A 22,631-nucleotide genomic window follows, 5' to 3' on the forward strand; every position below is an offset into this window, starting at 1 on the left:
AAGTCTTCATTACATCCCTTAAAAAAACTACACAAAGCTGTCTCCCTGCAGTTTGCAGAGTGCAAACTGTTATGAATGAACTTATACAACTTAAGCACTATCTATGAAATGTGCATTGTAAATAAATTAATTAATAAATGCTATTCCTTCCTCTTTTGTTTGTGTTGCTTTTCTACATAATCACCCTTTTTTCTGGAGGTGGAAAAGTCCAAAGCCTAAAGATATTCATTTTACAACTTTATAAAACAGAGAAAAGCAGCAGATCCTCACTGCGACTTCAGACCAGCTAGAAAATGTGACATAACGATAAATCAAATATCAAAAATTAAAAGGCGCTGATTTATTTTTTTTCGTCAACAAACCTGATTCATTGTTTCGGCTCCACTTGCAAACTGGCAAGTAGAGCCTCTGGAAAAAAAAAACACACACAACACACTGCTTGGACTGTCCAGCACACAAAATCTTATGATATTCCAGGAACAATGGACCCAGTGGGGACCATGTGAGACACACTATAAATCCACTTCAGGGGGATTCACAGGATGAGAAAAGGATGGTCCTGCACAGTTAGTAGATGTAGTTTTATCTTGTCAGTGCCATGCAGATATCACCGTCACTCTTACTCCAACTGACAGCAAACACTGTCTCCTGTAAGCAGAAAATGTTCCCTGACCTTGACAGAAAGCCTGACCATTGATTTGGAGAGAGCGGCGCATGGAAACGGTGATGCAAAACGCCAAACGTACAATTTTTTAAAAATGCCAAGTTAAAAAAAAATAAAAAATCTGGAGAGTCTGCCCGGCCTTGACAACAATTCACGCGCTGCAGAATCTTTGATCATTTGTAAAACGTATGAATGGAGAGCTGAATTAAATGGCCCCATTGACTGTGACTGCAGAGCCCTGTTTGAATAAATGATCATCCGAAACAGAAAATATTTCCTCAAGGATGTCGGCCACGCGGCTGACCCTGAAATGTCCATTTCATGGGGGGTGTGTTCACATTTTGAGGGGTTGTGGCCTATTGCTCCAGGGCATTAGACCCTGTTTTATCAAGCATGGACTCACACTAAGACGGGCGCTTTAATGTCAGCGTCATGGGTGGAGATATAGACGAGGGCATCGCTGAGGCACACACACCCATCTGATGAGCTGAGACCCAGACATGAACGCAGCACAGGCTACACAAGTATTACAAGTCAGTCCACACTTTTCACAGCAGCACAAATTATACGTTAATCGATCAACCTTTCATTTATTCATATGCAGATAATGCTCCTGCTGCGAGCTGCACACATTCCTGTTCTATAGCAGTCAAGCAGCGTGGAGACTTTTTTCCTGTAAACATGCATTTTAACTCAAATATTTGGTGGAGGAGGAACAATTTAATGTGATATTTTCTTTATTGACCTTTGTGGGTAAGTTTTCTTTGGCATGGAAAGATCAGAGGTCGAGATCAGATGCAGAACCAGAGACCTGGAGCAGTGCTGCATGTCGCTGCACAGCGTCTTATGATTACAGGTGAAACCATCCATCCCTGACTACATCAGTCTGCTGCCAGTGTCAGGAGTGAACCTTTAGAAGTACATGCTGCTAAGATGGCAGCAATATAGAAACCCTCAGGATCGATTTTTTTTTTTTTAAATTTGCAGTGTCGTTCTTTGGATTCAGTATTTAAACCTATCACAAACAGTTCACTAGACCCCCCCCTGACAAGCCACCAAGAGGTTAACAGTCACATGCTGCTCACCAAGGGCGGCAGTGAACTACAGTCAAAACTGAAACTGAAAAGCTGCCGTGGTCTCAGAGGCGATACGGGGGATTTGTGACCAAAAAAAAAAAACCTGGACGGGCATAAAGGGCTTTGATCACCACAAACTGCACACACCTCCAGTCACAACCTGCCTGTATTAGGTTTGCTGTGTGCAGTCATGTTTTACATGTGGACTTGAGTCACATGCGCTCAGTTTATCTGAAATTGTTCATGTCATCTCTTTAACAGTGCCAGTTGACTTGATACGGGGGCCATTTTTCCAGCTCCGTGGTGCATTATGCAACATTTTTGTATCACTAAATATTTTTCTACAAAAGAAATATTGTTACTCTCCAATTAAAGATGATTCAGTCTCGTTGGAACAAAGTAGCTGCTTATGACCGCCCATGTGTGAGTGTTGCCTTACATCTTTTAAACTTTCCCACAGTAATGTCCTTTCTATCCTTGTCTCTGTCACACACACACAAGCTCTCTTCCCTCTGCTTCATATACATGCACACACATTCACAGGCTCTTACTCCCATCGCGGCACGTACGCCACAACGTGTGCCAAGTAATTAACGCTGTTTGTGTTTGTTCTGCGAACAGTTTGGAACCTTGATAATGGAAAACAAGTGCAGACTGGCCGAATTTTCATTTATCCTATCTATCTGTCCATGTCCGTCCCTCCTCCATCCCTCCTCATCCTTCCCACCATGAGCACTAAACACACACATGCAAGCGCGCACACTTCACCGCCCTCCCTCTCCTCCTTCCATGTCAGTGCCATCGTTCGCGGCAGGCAGGCAGAAAATGCTCGTTCCTCTCTGGTTTGTCGCACAAGGAAACCATTGGTTGTTATACAACAACCCAACAATCACCGCTCTGTTTGGTTGTTGACTTGCGTCTGGGCCGAACGCACACTCGCATGCACCCACACACACCAGGCAACTCTGTCATTTTCTATGGCGCGCACACACACGGGCAAATCCAGAGCACAGTCTTTTTCTTGCTCACGTTAATGTAAGTAATCAAAGTGGACAAGGGGCTTTGTAATGCTGAGAGAGCGAGGGAGGGAGAGGGAGAGAGAGGGAGGGAGGGATCGTCTCCTTTAACTGTCCACTCCTCTCTGCCTCCTGTCCTGCAGGCGAGGGGGCAGGGAGAGAGGGACGAGGACAGGAGACGGGGAAACTGATAGCGACGCGGGCAGAAGACAGACAGGAAATACAGACGTGATGAAAGAGAAGATCAAACCAGTTCCCCACTCCACCAGCATTAACAGCCCATTCGCTACTCAGAACTGGGATTTTCACGACCACACCATTTTTGTTTCCTTTCAGAATAAACAAATCCCCTGACGGCGCACAACGTGGACCATTTACTGAACATTTACTCCATAAAACCCCTGAGATGGACTGTAATTTTCCCAAATCACCGCACGCTATTACAGCAAAAAGCATCAACCCGCAGCCTGTCGCAGGTCCATCCTTTGATTTACAACAGATCTACATCCATCAGTGGAACATACAGACGCTGCCGTAAAAACGTCTGCCACAACAACAGATGCAATCTGGAAAAACACACACAAACACACACATTTGCAGAATAACTGGACTGCACAGTGTTCCTGGCAGGTGAGCTACACTCATCTGGCTGCTGGTCTTGGCCAGCACCTCTGACTATGGCTGCTGCCTCAATGGGAAACAGAAAATGTATATGAGTGTGCGTGTGTGTGTTTTTCTGTGTGTGTGTGTGTGTTTTCCTCTGTGTGTGTGTGTGTGTGTGTGTTTTTATGCCATGCCCACAGGAGCATAAGTCCGTACAGTCAGGCCTTTAAATGTGCACGAGTGTTTCCACATATCTCCCTGAACGCATGCATGCATGTGTGTGTGTGTGTGTGTGTGTGTGTGTGTGTGTGTGTGTGATGTTATGCCAAGGGCGTTGTGTAAAATCCACTCAAACAAACAACTTGAAGAGTAAAAAACAGCTTCCTTGGACCGAATATGTAGCCATGGGCAATGTGGTGGTGTGTGTGGATATGTGTGTGTGTGTGTGTGTGTTGGCCTGAGGCTGTGTGTGAGTGTGTGAGGAGTGGATTGCTTCATGCCTGGACGGACATGAAAGGTAGAAAGAGACAGAAAGCATGCCCACACGTACACACACACACACGCGCACACACACACACGCAACAGACACAGTGCAAACTGGAAAAGCCTTTTGCCACAGTATTCATGTATGGATGCGTGAACAAACAGACAATTGCATGCACCCATCTCTCATCTTCAGTACGAACCCAGAAGACACACACGCAGATGATCATCGAGAGCAGCGAGGCAGAGAGCTTTTCAATATCTGCGAAGTCGAGGAAGGCGAGGGGCGAGGATTATTCACCTTTTATCCCTTTGGCTTTAGATTCTTGTCTCTGTGGGTGATTTTTAAACAACAAGTTCTGTTGTTTATCTGTCGTTAGCTAAATATAGGCGATATTTATGCCACTTATCCATGATCTTACCTCGTTTTTCTACAGTAGAACGGCAGCAATGACAGCTTGTGATGCCAAAGTGCATGCGAATAATGTATGTTGTTTACTTCAAACAGAAAGTCTGCAACTAATTGTTATTTTCATTAGCATTTAATCTAGAAAATATTGAGGAAAAACAGCAAATTTTCACATCTGAAACGTAAATGTCTGGCATTTTTACTTGACAAGAGGCCCAAATGCATGATTAAGTAATTATAGAGCATTAATGAACTGTTTTATCACCATTAAACACAGAGAGTAGAGTGAAATGACGTCTCTCCTCTTTCTCTGCAGTGATTTTGAGTGTTGGGACCAGGTGGAAAGTACTGCAACAGTTAAAGGAAACCTAAAGTCTTGTGTTTTTGGTGAGATGTAATGACAGCATCCAGGCTGGTGTGTATGTCGTGGACTCTCCGCCGTCGGCTCGGCGAGCCCAAACTCGATAACTTTGCATTTAAAGCAGGAGCAGCTAGTAGATGCACCTCCGAAGCTCCCGGATGTTGGCGTGTATCTCCTCACGCTGATCTTTGGAATATTAAACGGGTAAATCTGTCTGTAACAGCAGAAAGGCTGAATGGAGCACATTCCTCCATATAGACTGAAGCTGATTTCATTATAGATAAATCAGATTCATCTATTCAATCTCTCTTTCTTTCTTTCTATCTATCTCTCGGCCCCTCTTCCTCTCCTCTCCTCCTTCTCCTCTCATTTCTTTTTGTCTCGCTCGCTCCCCTTCTTTTTAGAGCCTTCCCTTTACTTTTTTTTTTTTTTTTTTTACTTCGTCTGTCTTTCTCAATTTCTGTCATTCCCTGTATCGGCCTCATTATCTTTGTAATATAATAAGTTTCCACACAGATGAGAGGAGAAGAGAAGATGGTTGGGGAATAAAAAGCAGTGGATAGCAGAGAGAAACCAGGGGGAAAAGAGGAGAACAGGAAAAAAAAGGAGTGCTGCGTTAAAAAGCTGAGTCCACCGGAGCAGTCACAACAAATTCATCTCTCTCTCTCTCCATTCTTTATTTGCCTCTCTCGCTCTCCCTCTGATACAAGCTGGCCACAGTAATACAATAAAGAACTTGGCTCAGCTCTGAGTGTCTGCATGCATGAATGTGTGTGTGTGTGTGTGTGTGTGTGTGTGTGTGTGTGTGTGTGTGTGTGTGTGTGTGTGTGTGTAAGGTAGACGACACCTCTTACTCCCTACTCTCTGTCTCATCATTGCAGCTGTTCCACAGAGGTGTGTTTCAATATATCACCCTGTCTCACACACACACACACACACACACACACACACACACACACACACACACACACACACACACACACACACACACACACACACACACACACACACACACACACACACGGTCCCTGCTTAATAAGCAGTATTCAGAGCTCCTGGGTTTATAGAAACTGCACTCCAGCACAAAACTGGAGCCTTTCTTTTCTTTTCTTTTCTTTTCTTTTCTTTTCTTTTCTTTTCTTTTCTTTTCTTTTCTTTTCTTTTCTTTTCTTGTCTTGTCTTGTCTTTGGTCCTCCTTGATTTCTTTTTCTTTATTCCCTTCCTTCTGCCTTCCTGCCATATTCCCTTCTTGGCTCCTTATTTCTTCTACTTGAACATCATTTCATCTCTTTCCTTGTTCCACGATTAATATCTTTTCTTGACCCTCAACCTGTCTTTCTTTACTCCCTTCATCCTTAAACATTCACTTGACTAACCTGAAGCAAAGAGGTGTGTGTACACAGAGATTTAAACCAATGGCTTCCTCATTCAGTGCTGATCACTAGAGCTTAAGCCACTAAAAAGAAAAGTGGCTGAACATAATCAATAACACTAGTGTGTTTGAAGGCTCCCAATGGCTTAATTTCCAAAAAAGTTAAATGTCACTGAATGTTAAAAGCAGTTGATTTCTGCCTAAAACCACCCAAAGACATTATTTTAATATTTTAATTAATAGTTTGACATTTTAGGAGTTGCTTTCTTGCTGAGAGTTAGATCAGAGGATTGATAGGCTTTGCACTCTCACACCTGACCAGAATAGACTTGCAGAAATTTGGGAACTTTTCGTACTTTGGCTTTTGCACTGAATCAAGATTTGTGCATTACTCAGTGAGGAGCTAGCAGGTGGATTATGCTAACTTTGGACAGAGCTATGCTAGCTTCTTCTGCCTGTTCCCACTCTTTATCCTAAGCTAAGCTAATCGGCTGCTGGCTGCAGCTCCATCTTTGGTGAAACTCTCAGCAATAAAAGCGTATTTCACAAAATCTCTTCAAGGGACATGATATCAAATTTGCATAACATGAAGATGAACACAAACCAAATTTAGCATGACAAGATCTAGTACCGTCTTGGAGAGTAAAACCAACACAGCTCGTGTCGATTTTCTAACAGAAAAGAGAAGAAAAAGAGCCGAGAAGCCGGAGGAGGAAAGCGGACACCTGGATGAGTCCTGAGGCTCTGCAGGGAGGAGGGGAGAAACCAAGGAGGAGGGAGGATGGGTGGAAGGGCGGGCACTTTCTTTCAGCTGTTCCCTCATATGGGTGTGTATGTGCTGTTATGTGTGTGTGTGTGTCCGGCCCATATGTGCATTAGTGCTGGAGGAGTTGAACAGGGGGTCATACCAGATGGACAAACACAGACACAAACACACATGACAGATTCCACCCACTAGCATCAATTCAGCACTTCTCCTGATTGCATGCTTTTCCACAAACAGGATTGTCACTTACAAGCTGCAACGTATGAGCAGAAGATGCTTTGGCCACGAAAAGTGAGATTTTCCGTCCAATTCTGCAAAAATTCAACAAAACGAGCCGCTACGAGGTTATTTGGTCTTGCTATTTGAATTGAATGGCTCCAAAGTGTTCCTCTGTGGCACTGATTTCAACAGTTATCATGTCATTTGAATGTAAGTTGATGTTATGCACCTGTACATCAAAGCAGGTGTTCCTCCTCTGATTGCAGACAGGAAACACCTGTTGTATCATCACACACTGGGATGTGGCCAGAAGTGCAACACGTCGAAGAGTTCCAGCCCACAGACAGCAGTGAATTAAAAAGCCTGCAGTCTTTTGCACTTTGAAAGATTTAGATCCATTTTGCAAAGTTGTCTTCTCACAGCACAAAAGGTCTGCGACTAGCAATTATTTTCATTATTGATTTATTGTTGAGCTATGAAATGTGAGAAAATTATGAAAAAATGCCCATTCCAGCAACAGCCCAACACCCGAATGCGTTCAATTTACTGGCAGGGAAGATGATACTGAGGAGCTGATTAACCAGTGAATTTTGGACATTTTTGCATTGAAAATTGTTGCCCATCTGTTGAACGACCAATTATCTCAACCCTGTGTGTCAGCTCATTACAATGTAAGAGAACTTCCTCGAATGAGTCTTTATAGAACCGAGTTTTGTGCTTCTCGACTCGTTTTGGTTAAGAGTGGACCCTGCAAAGCTCTCAGAGATAAACTGTGTCTATTGACCCCGATCAACCTCTCACCCTGAACACACACATCACAAAAATACAGACAGACCCTCTCCCTCACACACACACACACACTCCACTTAATATTGTCAGCACTTCATACACCACTCCATTCCTCATCCAGTAAACTAGCTCTTTGCGTGTGTGTGTGTTTGCGGCTGTGTGCGTGCGTGTATAAGCTGAGGTGAGAGGTTAAATGATGGCCATTAAGATTCATCTCTGAGAGTTCACTACCAGCAAACCAAACACCCACCCACACACACACACACACACACACACACACACACACACACACACACACACACACACACACACACACACACACACACACACACACACAATCAGATGAGGGTGGTCTCTCTGTCAGAGTGCAGCAATTGTCTCTCCTCTTCTGTTTGTCTCCCTCCTGTCATTTAGATTAATTCAAATCACCGAATGCATAATGAATGCAGTAATTGCAGCACTAAAGCAGTGGTTTAAAAAAACAGAGATCACGCCTGATCAAGCTCCTCAATTTGTTGCTTTTCCTTTCCGGCTTCAAACTCCTGTTTTGGTAAGTGAGTTTGCAGAGAGGCGTGTTTTAAGCATAATTCACTTTTTGTGCCGCTGACCGCCTCTCTGCCGATCTGCTGCGACACGCCATCCACACATTTCATAGTACTCGCTCCCCGCGCCCTCCCGCTGCCTCCCGGGACGAATAAAGGAAAATGAGGATGAGGTGGAGAAGGTTGCAGACAGATGAGACGAAGAGAGAGAAGAAAAGAAGTGATGATTGAAGTCATTCCGACTTCACACCTACAGATTGGAAATCGCCGTGCAATTTCCTACTTTCCTGATGTTTACCGCACAAAAAGTGTGTGCGCGAGTGTGTTTTTGTGTGCCTCTCGGTTTAATCCCTTCCTCGCTAACTAATTGACTGACTGTCTAACAAGGAAGTAACTGCCTGACTGATTTTCTTCAATCCGAACTTTTATACACACACACACACACACACACACACACACACACACACACACACACACACACACACAGATAAAGTATATACACAAACAGCATGATGACTGAGCGGACCCTGTGTCAATCCCAGCATGCCTCTCTGCTCCGAGGCAGGAGATTCTGTCATCACCACAGTTACTGTCAGGACACATCATCGGTAGCCGTGGCAACTAATTAAGACCTGCCTGTCAGGCCTGTGGTCAGCGCGCGCGTGTGGAAACATACACGAACGGACAAACACGTTGGTATAATTAACTACCTGTCATAAACACACACGCACGCGCGCGCACACACACTTTTGCTAGCCGAAGCTACTGTATCTGCCAGTGTGCATCAGCATACCCAGTGTGTTACTCACCACGACTCACCAGTGACTGGTCCCACACACACCCACTTCATCCATAACCTCAGGTCCTCATGGAGACTATTCATTAGCGGACTTCACTGGTTTACAGTCATTTTCCTTTATAACCTGATACTTTCGTACTAGTCAGAGGTGCAAAGTTACTGTTTCTGCATGCTTGACGGGCGCGGAGCAGAACTGAGGTCTTCTGCTTCTTTATATGAACTGCTGGGCAGAGCTGAAACGATTAGTCAATTGATCGATTGACAGAAAACTTTGATGTCACTTATTTGTGCCGCTTTTTCTATCTTGTAAATTGATTATCTTTTATCTGTGGACTTTTAATCAGACAAAACAAGACATCTGAAGACATCATCTCCGCCTCAGAGAACATTTTTTCACATTTGGCATAGTCTAAATCGATAAAGGGATTAACCGAGAGCAAGATTATCAGATTAATTGATTATGATAATACTTTTATTTGCAGCCCTATGTTGGGTTGTTGATGTATTTTATGATATTTTCTGTATTTTATAGTTTGAAAAATCTTAATTTGTACATTGTCAGTATAAAACATGAAATAAATACTCTTATAAAGTACAAGTACCTCAAATTTGTACTGAGTGCAGTATCCAAGCAAATAACTATTTCCCACATCCCACTACTGAGGCAATTTCAAGTTTAAAACTGCTTTACTTTAACTCTGCCACGAACATTGTCGGCTTAGCTGAACAACATTAAAATCATGTTTCAGCCAGTTGCTCGCGAGCGAGCGTCCACATCCGTTCTCACCACATTAAGCAGTGATGCAGGTTCACTGACTGAAAACTGTGTGTGCGCCTGTGTGTGTGTGTGTGTGTGTGTGTGTGTGCGCGTGTTCAGGCAGTAATGAGGTGTGACTAGTGTGTGTCAGTGAAAGTTGAGTGATCGGCGTAATGAGCAACAGAATATAGAGGAGAAGAGGGAGCAGACAGGAGACGCACACAGAAAGAGGAGGATGTATTAATATCGTCTTCATGATGACTGATTACACATCTAAAGGCACTCTGCGTCTCTGCAAGTTGCTTTTGATGCTGCTGGATGTTTGATGGGAGAGACCAAAGACTGACTGTATACACTATGAGAAAAGGTCATTTTTCTGACTTACGGAAAGTGACGCCAGTGTGGAAAATCAGGTTTAGCTTTATTTATTTCACTTAATTTGACGATGAATCGGCTGATTTCTTTAAAAAAGACGGACTGTAAGGAGTGAAACACATATTTTGACCCCTCCAAATGTTATTTTTGGAGGCTCTCTAAAAGCTTGTGATGCAACTGCGGCTTCTTGGTTACATGACTGATTGCTTTTGATTGGATGCTGCTGCAGATGTTTCCTCACAACTGAATTAATTAGATGAGCTAAGACGTTCAAGTCTGAATTCAGTAAAGGACTAGACTGAAACGAACTTGGAAAGAATGTAAGAAGACCTTTACACATTGAGGAAGGGATTAACAAATCACTTGTGCAACCCAAACCAGACCTCCATCTAACATACTTCAGCCAAGCACATCATGCGTTTGCATTGTCAAGATTTATGTCACCTTTAAAAGCAAAGTAATTTCATCCTTTACTACATCTCCCTGGTTCAATCTAAAGAGCTCCGGCCAAAAGCTGAAGAATGTGAGGCAGAAACAGGCCCCAGAAAGACAAACAGACTGATTTCCGAGCAGAAACCTATCAGTCTCTGCGCGGGATTCCAGCCAGTTAGCAATGCAAACACACACACACACACACACACACACACACACGCACACACACACAAGCGAAAACAAGGGACAAAGTCCATCTCTCAAGTTTCTGCCTCCACCTGTGTGGGTTAACAACTTATATTAGCCCTCTTTCTGCCGGTCAAACACAACTACACCCTGAAAGGAGAAAGCAAGGCGTTGCTTTACGGTCCCTTCTCCACGTGGTAGCAGCGAGCGCGTTTGAGCATTAAACCCAAAGCGGGACTTCTGAGGAGGAAAACCTCGCCTTGCAGACCGAGACGAGACAAAGAAAATCCAGCCTGCATCCTATCAGACCAGCATAACTTTCACTGCCTCCCTCTGTCTCGCTCCTCTGTTGTTATCAGCAGATATGGAGGGGGTGAGGAATGAAAGAGTGCAGCTGCAAGAGTTTGTTGTGTCAGTCTGCTCCGCTTTGCTCGGTTCAAACACGGTTTCTTATCACGCTTCAAACATCTCTTGCTACTTCTCCCACACACTTTTCTCTTGCCCACTTCTGTTCTGTATCGTTCACTCCCGATTCATTCTCCTCCATTTTGTTAAGGATTGTAATCCAAGTCTGTGTCAGTCAGGTTAGGGCCTGTAACACACTTCTAAATGCCTCCTTATCATGGTTATAAGCCATCTATGTCAACCTTTCCTTTGCTGCTCTATTTTCTTACATACTGCTTTGTTCTACTCTGTTTATGGCGTATTGTTAGGAAGAGTTGAGCTCTAAGAGCAAATAATGGGGACAGAAACACCCACAGAAATCTTTTAAGTCTTATCTGCGGATCAAATCAAGCCATTTTTTAAGTATTTGTCGCTTCACCTCACAGCAAAGTGTAAAAAAGTCAGAAACTGCTATTTTATGAAGCTAACAGGCATGAAAACAGACTGGTAGCAACAGCAGAGGCCTCGATTTCCATTTACAGGGCTCATAATCTTAAGATGATCTTATTTAGTACAAAGCAACGAGAAATGCTGTCACTGTCCTCTGTCACATCTGGAAATAAATCAGTTTTACTCACTGTTCAAAACAGGCAACAGCACTGCTTTAAAACAATTTCATGTGGTGATTTTCCTCCATGAACACACATGTAAAAAGATATTCATGGCAACAGAGAAAGCTTTCTAAACTGGTTTTCTGGAAAAGCCAACAACAAAGAAAAATGGCATCATAGTCCCAAGATACATTAAAGTTAAGTTTGTTAAACCATGCTTCATTATACTCTAATAACACGCCAAATTGAAATCACAGCAGCCAAGAAAAATGATTTACAATTCACTTAAGGAGTCAGGACAGTGCGCTTGTAATAACAGCCGTGGAGTGAAAAAAAAAGAAAAGACACAGTCCTCTGTCAAGCCCACTCATTGTTCACAGTGTCATTTAGAAGAAGTTTGGCTTTCTCATTTGTTCTCGCAAGTAGGTGGAGGTTTTGCACTGTTCTCGGATGCGTTGGCTGCAAGCAGCGGGCTCGCTGATTTTTCTCTGATTCTAATAAAAACCAGGCGCTATCATTAACGTGAGTCATGTCCTGAGGAATCCCAGAGGAGCGAGCTACATGTTTCGGAGCTCCGCTGCAAAATCATCATACAAATATCCAATATAGAGCAGTTTTTATTTCACATTGATCCAGTTAACCCCTTCACACGCAGCTTTCCCTTTTTTTCTTTAGTAGCTTCAGGGCTCTATAAGTCTTATTTTCAGCATTTGACATATTTATGTTCTGTATCAGCTTGTACCAAGTCCTCATTAAAGCTCCATCACGGTTACACCGAGAGAGAGATTCAAGCCTCTTCAATCACACAGAGATGTTCCAGATGTCTCGTGCATCATTTTAATCAGGCCTCCACATTTTCAAAACATTGGTATTTCTGTGAGAATGTTAAATAAAGATGGGGTCAAGATAAACGACGCCTGATCTACTAAAAAATGTGCTCATCTAATTCAATTTATGATCTTAAGACAATTAAATGTTCCACATCTGTATGTTCACAAGAAGCCAGGAAGAAACATGCTTTGTATAAGTGAGTGTTTTTGGTTTCATCTATTAAAGACAAAAGCTCTTAAACATCCTTCAAATAATCATGTTTACGTCACAAAGTGTTGAACCTCGCCCCATCCTGGCTTGTGAAGGACTGAGCCTTTCCAGGATGCCCGTTTCATACCCGATCATGACACATGCAGTTTATCACGGCTGGCTCGGTGAGTGGGATCCTAACTTTCTGTAAAGGGCAGAGGGTTTAAAGAAATAAGAAAACTGACTTTGGCATTTAAACACGTATCAGTGTTTCCCACCACCACTTGTAGTTGTGCCATACAAGTACAGAGGAGTCGGCACGGATCAATGAGGCAGAACAGGAACAGAGACTATAGCCTGCTATTAGCAACAGAAGACAGATCCTTTAACCTTTGCTATAAGCCTGCATGAAATAAAATCCCTGCCATGACCTGTTTTATTAAGTCCACATTGTGGAGCTTCAGCTGAACATCATCGCCAGTAATGATGAAATAATTATGCTTAAGTCATGCACACAACTAAAGGTGAACTCCCTAAAAACCTGCAGTCGGTCTCCTTCTCCTCTTTCGCTCCCTCTCCTACTTCTGCTGCCTCAATTAAAGTCTCCCCCCTCCTTCAATCTCTCTTGCTCTCGTCGGACCACTAACCTTGATTCACTGTCCTCACTTTACTGTGCCTCAGGCTGGGACATGCATTCACACACACACACACACACACACGTACAGACAGGCAGATTTACAGGCCAACACACAGCAGCATACACTGAAACAGGAGATATACACATGTACTTGACCATGGTAAAGTAGAAGTGGTTAGTTTGGGGCCTGTGTGAGGGGAAAGTGTGGCTAACCGAAACCACATGTGGCAGACTCTCTCTCGCTCCATCCGGAGGTATGCGAGCCTCTGGAGTGTGTCTGTGTGTGTGTGTGTGTGTGTGTGTGTGTGTCTGCGGAGGGGGAGGTGTGATAGCAAACGGCAGAAGGAGAGGCACAGCGAGCTCGTGGCTTGCCTTTAACCTTTATTTATCCAGGGAACAGTTGAGCAGACATGCCGTTTGTAGCCATGCTGCCGTACATTCACGAGGTTGCACGCTTGGGAGCTGCCCCGCTGTAACTACAGCTTTCTACTGGTGGCCACTGCAGCCGTGCCACGGGATCAGTCCGAGGTGAAGCGCTGCGCTCAAGGGCAAAGCTGCAACAAGCACAAAGTGGTAGTTACTGAAGCCACGGCGTGCATCGCAGACGCTGCCATCAACAGTTTCTCAAAATGTCTCAAATCAAAATGCATCGAGATGAAAACGCCTCTCTTCCATCTCCTCCTCACTTTCACCATATAAGGGAAGCGCCTGTATATCGTTTTGCTTCTACTGCCAGAAGACAACATCAGTAATTGCGGGGCATAAATTGTAACTGTAAAACACAGCTGATGATAATTCCCGGGCTGCTGCTGGACTAAACTGACCTGCAATCAAATCCTGCTTTTACAATGCAGTCACGTTAACTTTCATCCCGCAAAGCCGCTCGGCAGCTCCCGAAAAGAGATGACATCACAATGGGCCATAAACAGAATGTTGCAGTTCAAAGGAAATAGAAGACTTCTTCGTTGGTTTTAAATCGGCTGACCGTGCATGCCAATGAATACGTGCACCTCACATTATCAACCACAGAAAATCTCAGTATTTCTCCGCCTGGCTTTTACTCTCGCAATTCTGAAAATGGGTCGTAATGACTTAACAGTTGCCACCTTGACTCTGACATTAATTTTGACACATTATACCACTCAAACAAGCCGCACACTTGTGACCTATGCGTACGCATTTGGGAGCCCTCTGGGCAAATTTATCTGCAATTTGCTTTTGTGAAACAGGCCCCTGGGTGGATACCGAATAACAGGGCAAGCAGCGCCAGCTCCCTGAAGCTTCCTGAATACACCTGAGGAAAACTTTGCTGGTTTTCAACCAGACTTGTATCTGTACAATTTGGATAGCACATACAAATGAACAATGCTTAAATTCCCTCCTTTCTGTCTGCAACCTGCTCAATCGCCTTCACAAGTTTAGCCGGTTCTATATGCATCTTGTTCAAACTACAGATTGCACTTCATAAAATGAGAAGTGGTTGCAGACATTTTTTTCCTGCTTGGAAACAGACAAGCCAAAACCAGAACGTCACCCGAGTGCAGGAGCAGTGCATTCTGGTTGCTGTAGAGTACCAGAGCTCTGTCTTCTCAGGTCATGAAACACCATTTTCAAATACATTTCCTTGCACTGCATGCACAGCCCCGTTTTAGGAAAAGACCATCTTTCCTGCAGTGAAATACTTCTTTATATTTTGCATGAAATCATCTGAATTGTACCCTCGTGATGAGCTATTTTTGCATAGGGATCTACTTTCAGGGCAATCCATCATCAAACAGGAACTGGGATGTGACAGTAAGCTGTATTTCTAACATGTCTCCAGCACAACGCATCCAATTATACGTCCGTCAAATGTGGGTTCGTACGCCTGCGCTGTCGAATGGGAGACCAGGAGTTTCAAAAGTAGCCACTGTGGCAAAAAGCTTTGCAGAAAAGGCCGCAGACGGATGATGTTTTCACTGTGTTGTGTGCGTAACTCTGAACAGGAGCATTAACCGATAAACCGAACAGAAAAGTATTCCACAGATTGTCATGAGAGTTTTCCATCTACACAATCCATTCACACCAAAACACTCACACATCTTATCCCATTCAGAACTCCACACACACACACACACACACACACACACACACACACACACACACACACACGCACACACACACACACACACGGACACACACGCACACACACACCGCAGTAGTTCTGTTTCAAACCTGCACTTAACTTCACATGTAGTGAGCGACTAAGCCTACAAGACAGAGCGCCGACACTGTGTGTTAAGGTAGTACTGTGTGCATGTGTGTTTGTGTGTGTGTGTGTGTGTGTGTGTGGAGGGGGGGGTGAGGTTGAGTGTAAGAGACAGTTTATGTCATGGGGAGGTAGAGCTGTATCTGCTAACCGTTACTCCAACAAGACAGCTCGCTTGGCTCACACACACACACTCACAACAAACACACACACGAGACGCACACACAGACACTTTATTTACCTTTGGCCCAATATAGACATAGTGACAGTTAACCTAGCCACTTAATACAAAGAGACAGTTTCTTCTACAAAGACTTATATTCGGGGGGGGGGGGGGGGGGGGGGTTTCGTTGTGTGTGTGCGTGTGTGTGTGTGAGTCAGAGTAAATCTGGCTGAACTGAAAACAGAGCAGAGAGAAAACACTAACAAAAGCATTCCAGAAAGTGACTGAGAGAGATAGCAAGACAGAGAAGAAGAAGGAGGAGAGGGAGAGCGGGACCTTGACGTGATACAGGAGGGGGTGAGGCGGGGACGGGGGAGGGGGGTGAGGATGTTTTGTGCCAGCCCGACACCGTAGAGAGGAATTTGTTCTTTACTTTTCATCAGATAAAACATGCAGAAGCGTCACAGTTTGGCAGCTAATGCGTGTTAACTGACTTCGACTGCCAATAGTTGAAGGAAATCACAAACACTTAACATATTTTGATAATCAAAGTAATTTTTCAAGCAAAAATTCCAAACACATCCTGGTCCTGGCTTTTCAGTTGCTGCTTTTATCTGCTTTATATCATTGTAAACTGAGTTTTTTGGGTTTTGGACCGGCAGGAGGAGATAATATCAGACCCGATGAGAGACTTTTAAGTTTTTCTAAAAGTTTGGTCCCCATGTTGCTCCTGCATATAGCTCCCATCGCAATTACAATTTCCACCTTAAACAGAATCCACACACTTCATCCCAGTAATACAACACCATTCAATCTGGATTTGGGAACACTAAATCCCACCCTTGATCTTGTTGTGGTTCTTGGGAGGAGAGGAGGTGGGATGAAGAGGGGGAAGAAGGGGAAGAGGAGGTGGGGGAGCAGGAGTGGGAGGGGGGGGGCAGCACATGAGAAGGGGGGAGGGTTTGATAAACGTTGTGTTGCTTTGTTTGAGTTAGAGGGCCATAAATTCTACGGAAAGGGAGGAAAAAGGACTGGAAGATGGGAATAAGGTAAAAAAAAATCTGTTGGGAGAGGAGAGGAGAGGAAAGGAGAGGAGAGGGGGGAGAGGGGAGGGGAGGGAAGGGGAGGAGAGTTTGTTTGACTAAACTGACTGATTTCACTCGACTCCACCAGACACGGTGGAGTCTGCACAGTATCAACATCGCTGGGGAGTGTGTGTGTGCATCTATCTGTGTGTGTGTGTGTGTGTGTGTGTGTGTGTGTGTGTGTGTGTGTGTGTGTTACACCAGTGAGTATCAACATAAAAATCAAATGCCTTCACACGGCTACCTCCCAATGAAAACCTCCCATGTCCTATTTTGGCGTTTTCCTCGGTTCACATGTTGCCGTGCAGCCGCGGGTCCGTCGGGAGTTTCTCTGCACTGTCGTCTCCTCACTTCCAGTGAAAAGGAGGCGCATTTGCACGGTTCAGAAACACTTTGCAGCAGGAGAAGTCACGGTTAGCTCTTCCCACAACGACTCATTCAGTGTCGCTCACTTTAAAACAGAGGTGCCTCGTTAAAATACGATCTCAGTGGGTGTCCTGAACTCACAACTATTGTTTGGTCGTGTGAATGCGTGGAAATAAATCTGAGCTGCTGGGTGTTTGGAGGTACGGAGTTAAAGGCAGCGCTGGCCCCGGTCGCCTAAAGCTGTTGGTGGTGCTGCGAATTTTAATATTGATGTAAGCCAGTAACATACTGTGATCTTTACACGTCATTTGTGACCTCTTCCTAATCCCTGAGAAGTACACAACTCAGTTGTAATGGCTCATTCAAGTCTGCTGGGCAGTAACACTGTTTTGCACAGCTTTCATTATGGATTAAATTAAATTCCTGTCAAGGACGAGAACGAGGACTGAAGCTTTTGCGCTCCATCTTTTCCGTTAAAATCATGGCGGTAGGGAGGGATCCCTTCACAGCTACTAAGGACGGGAGGAACAATTACAGCAACCCTTTGATGCTGTCAGCATACATACAGGCATGTGAGTGTTGTTTGAGACGACTTAAGAAAGCATGAATCTGCTTTTTAAGAGGAAACTTTTAAAGCCCTCTCTAGGTGCCTAAACCAAAAACTTCCAGACTCTCAACACCTTTATGATCACATCTAAATTGTTAATACAAAAGCCTATGAGAAAAACGTCTTCAAACTGCTTGTTTCCGATGACATAAAGCAAAATAAAATCAGCAAATCCCCACATTTGGGAAACTGGATCCTGCAAATGTTCAGCATTTTGGGTTAAATAACTTCAAAGGTTACCTAATAATCAAATTTGTTACCTATCACTCAATTTTATTATGATGGCAGAAGGATTTTTCCTCATATTTTATTCATGCACACACAAATAAGGCTTCTTATTAATAGCTTTCCCTAAAACATTCAAACGACCCTTGCCATATGCGGGCTGAACTGTTAAAACACAGGACTTTATTAGAGACGGTGTTTCAGCCAACCAGAAAACTGACAGACAGATGTTCAACATTCAAATGTCTGTCTCTCACACTCCCACACGGCCTGTCCGTTAGAGTGATTGACTGTAGGTGCGCATACGTGTGCGCCACTGCTGTCAGGCCGACCATGTGTCGGCAGTCATCCAGCCATTTACAGACAGGGGGGACACACACAGCGGCCGGCTGGCAGGAAGACAGACAGACCGACCAAATGACAGATTAGGACGGACGACACGCAGATTAAAAAAAACCCGTAACATGATTTAGAGGAGAAAGATAGCTCTGGAATATCTGCTAGAAGATTTAAATCTCTGCTTACACAGACAGACAGCCAGAGGACCAGCATCACCGTGATGTGAAGATACATGGTCGGGGATGGAGATGATAATCTTAATGGACTGGTCATCTGCCTGTGAGCTCCTGATTCGCGCACACACAGCGGAGGGTTTATGTATCTCGAAAGCTTTCTACTGAAATCAGCTTAAAGAGCAGAGGCGAGAGTTATTGAAAAGGAATATAAGATAATAACAGTAGAAATAGTGTCCTTTTTATATCAGGATACACTGTACATACTGCATGACCTCTGGGATTTTAGCGTGAGACTACACACAGAGATCAGGAGTGAGACTCCCTATGGTTTACTGCACAGCCACTGCTTATGGCTACTTGAGTGTGTGTGTGTGTGTGTGGGGGGGGGGGGGGGTGCAACTCGATGACAGATGTCTTCTTAACTGGACTAATGGAAACCATTTCAGCCACTGCCTATAGCTGCGTACGCAGAGACGCACACACAGGAGCCCTTTGGCCACGTCTGTAGATCCAGTCCACCTGAAGGCGAACGTGGAGGTCTTTCATATAAACGCGTACATATGCACACGCACACACAGCTTTGTTGTCAGGTTTGCTCAAAATACAGAAAGAAAAGTAAAGCGAAAAACAAAGAGGATCTTTTTAAGAGAGCTTCTGATGTCACTGAAAGACACTCCCTGGTCTTAATTTGCCTTAAGTGTCTCTTAAGGAGCTTTAAAGGTGACAAAAACAGCCCAAGCACAGACAATTAAAGGCACATGCGCCCAAAAAAGTCATGCTTCCCATGACCTTCCCAATGAAATTGTCCTTTTAAGGCTCATTTTTGGGTAATTATTAGGTAGTTGATAGCGGAGGAAGGCAAAAGGTGATGATGTGGCACACGTCCCAGGACACACTTAAGGCGAGGGCGCTGAGTTACACTTTAGCCACCAGAATTCCCCAACACTCATGTATTTTTGTCCTGAGCGGTTTGGCTTGACGCCAGAGTCGTCAAACATTTGCTAAACATGCAGGACAATGGCCGGGTTTGGTTACAGTGACAACAGGAAAACTGGAGATTTACTGTAAGGTCTCTGGCCCGCAGCCGACACTTGGATCAGCTTTGGGATGAGATTTTCACTTTAGGCTCCCTGAAAGAAACCTTGAGAACAGCACGATAATGTAAATATTATGGTAATAACAGCTGATCTGTGCTATTAATAGTAGAGTTAACCATCATTTTTATAGGAGAGAGGGGACTGAAAAAACTACTGCACATACAAAAAATCAAAAATGAAACACGAGGATAATTACGGTTTATTTCCCACAAATGTAGCTGTTGTGACTCTATGGTTCATGTCAATGTTGCACTCGTCACCTCTTCCATTGGAGAGATCTGGATAAACAATGACTCTGAACATTATTTTTACATGTATCATATAATTTTGTGTCTGGCTGAAAGTAAACACAGGAAGTTGCCGCCTGGAACCAACATCATGGCTAACCATGATTTCTAAATCAACCCCTGCTAACACACACATGTGACTAGGTCTTACAGGTTTAGAGCAAAGTCGGCTAAGTTAAGATAGGAAGAGAGAAGGCTTTTGACCACATAACGTACACCACGGCATAAAAGAGCAGAGGAAGGCAGCTTGAACTTGGCCGGAGATGATCAGACCTGCGTCCATCTGAGGAGTTATGGGTTACTTTATTATAATTTCAGAACTGGCTTTCCAATTGGTTCCCATTTAAGTTTGATTTTGTCCCAATGAACTAGAAATGAATGAAAATATGGGGCAAATCCACACAACCAATCAACCAAACCACCTTCAAAGTACAGTGAGATGGACTAAACCAAAACTACAGAGGCCTCGCACAGTAATAAAAGTTACAAACATCCTGAGTTGAGCGTAATCTACTGAGATTAGTGAGAGCTGCCAAAACCATTTTCAAGAACCTGTCCTGCTTAATTTGAACTGACAGTATTTCTGCCTCGCTGGGCTTTCATTAGGCCTCTATTATTTTTGTATTAAATAATGTGTGTTCTGGAGCATAACACTCCAAATCCTATGTTTGACTCTCACACACACGCAAAAACAGAAATGTGAAAACAAACAACCAAAGCAAATCAAAGCATCTTTTGTCGGTTTTAAGGATTAACCACAATGTGACCTTGTGTGAAATGAACTGAGGATTTCTGCCGTCTTTGATTCCAGTAAATAAAAATACAAACTTCCTGTTTGCTTTGATTTTGTCGCAGCAAAGCCTTGTGGGATACCAAACTCTACAGTTAGAGAGTGATCGCTCTGCGTCTCTGCGGTGTATTTTTACTAACTTGTCACTCTGACAACACAAAAACATCTCCCTCATTAACATCCATCTGCTGCGAGCGTTTATGTGAGAAACAGAGGAAAGACAGCGGGGGGAGGAAAGATCGAGGATATGTGCGAGACAGCCTGAGAGGATGCTAAAGTGGACATTTTCAGAGGGGAGAAGAGAAGAAGAGGAGGTGTGTTCAGCCAGTGCAGGAACAAAGTTTCTCAGAACTCCTTTATTAAAGACCAGATTCAGCTAAACAAACAGCACCTGGAAACTTCAAGCCTACCGACAGCTGTCCAACTCCACAAAGACAGACAGAGACAGACAGGTGGGTGGGGGCACACAGACAAATGGTAAATACATTAGCTGACAGCCAGGTTGGCAGAGTCTCAGAGACAGACAGCGGCAAACCAGAGTAAGAGCGCTTCAAATATTTCACCAATTCAGGTTTGTCATTATATAAATCATTTCCAGGGAGCAGAGAATTAAAACATGTTGACACTGAGGACGTATGACTGCATACTGAACTTCAATACTGGAATAACAAGGTCTAAGCAAGTGTCCAAAAGACGTTGCACTGGTGTGTCAAGGTGTGATCGGCCACAAGTGCCAAAAACAACTACGAATGAGCAGTGAGACCAAATGGGATGGTTAGTACAGACATGTCAGCTTAAGGAAGGGAAGACAAAAGCAACAATTAGATCAGGACAACAGGAAAAGGAACTTTAAGGGACAGGCTGTGGGCTAACAATGAAGACACGAAAGACAAAGATGATGATGACTATGAGCGAGGAAGCTCAGCTCTCGGCTGGCCGCTTGTGACTCACCCTTCTCAGCGCGCCCCATGTGAGCTGGGTCCATCAGAAGCAGAGCAGAAAATAATAAGAGAGAGTTAGACTGGATGGCATGCACAGGTGTTCAGGCACATATACAGAAGAGAGCAGACTCAGCAGTATTGATACAGGGCAGCGACAAACGATCATTGTCTTTAGCGAGGAATCGATTGATTGTTTGGTCGATAAAATGTCAGAAAAAAAGCGAAAGACCATCAAATTGTTTGTTTTGATCCACCAAAAAACCAAAATACATTCAGTCCAGTATCAAATAAAACAGCAGATTCTGCACGAAAAACGACTCGAATGGTGCTTTGATTATTTTCATGGTGATGGACGGATCGATCGCCCGTAAGCGTCGCCTCCTCAGAAACGCGGATGCTGGTCGGGCTCGTTGATGGCGAAGGAGGAAGCCGACTCAGAAGTAGTGATCAACTTCAGCTTTGATGTACACGTTCTGCTCAGCAGGAGCGACCAAATGAAGCAACAGCTTCAAATATCACACACATAACACACACAAATCTGTCAGAGCGGGAAGGACAAGCTGTCGGCTCGCACATGTCCGCTCACGCAAACCTTCAGCCAGCAGACGCCCAGCCTCGACCTTTGCCCTCTGCCTCACCTAACCCTAAAAATAATCATTTTCCCAAGGCTGTCATCACCTGCCGCCACTTCTCCCAACCTCTCTCTCCACTGCACACGCACATATACACACACCAGCCATGTCACTGTTGAATATATCATTATCACCGCACACTAGACTACACAACTGGTACTGAGGCTGCTCACA

General features: G+C 44.1%; 1 protein-coding gene across 15 annotated transcripts in view; it reads right to left on the bottom strand.

Annotated features, from left to right (window-relative positions):
* Positions 1-22,631, bottom strand: part of ptprk (protein tyrosine phosphatase receptor type K) — a 107,800-nt gene that overhangs the window by 79,656 nt on the left and 5,513 nt on the right. For all 15 annotated transcript variants that reach the window (XM_070988210.1, XM_070988209.1, XM_070988206.1 and 12 more), the window contains exon 2: positions 21,836-21,859. In XM_070988210.1, coding sequence (XP_070844311.1) covers positions 21,836-21,859 — 24 coding nt within the window. The remainder of the gene's footprint in view (positions 1-21,835; positions 21,860-22,631) is intronic.

This window comes from Chaetodon trifascialis, chromosome 19 (genome assembly GCF_039877785.1).
Source record: "Chaetodon trifascialis isolate fChaTrf1 chromosome 19, fChaTrf1.hap1, whole genome shotgun sequence".
NCBI lineage: Eukaryota > Metazoa > Chordata > Actinopteri > Chaetodontiformes > Chaetodontidae > Chaetodon > Chaetodon trifascialis.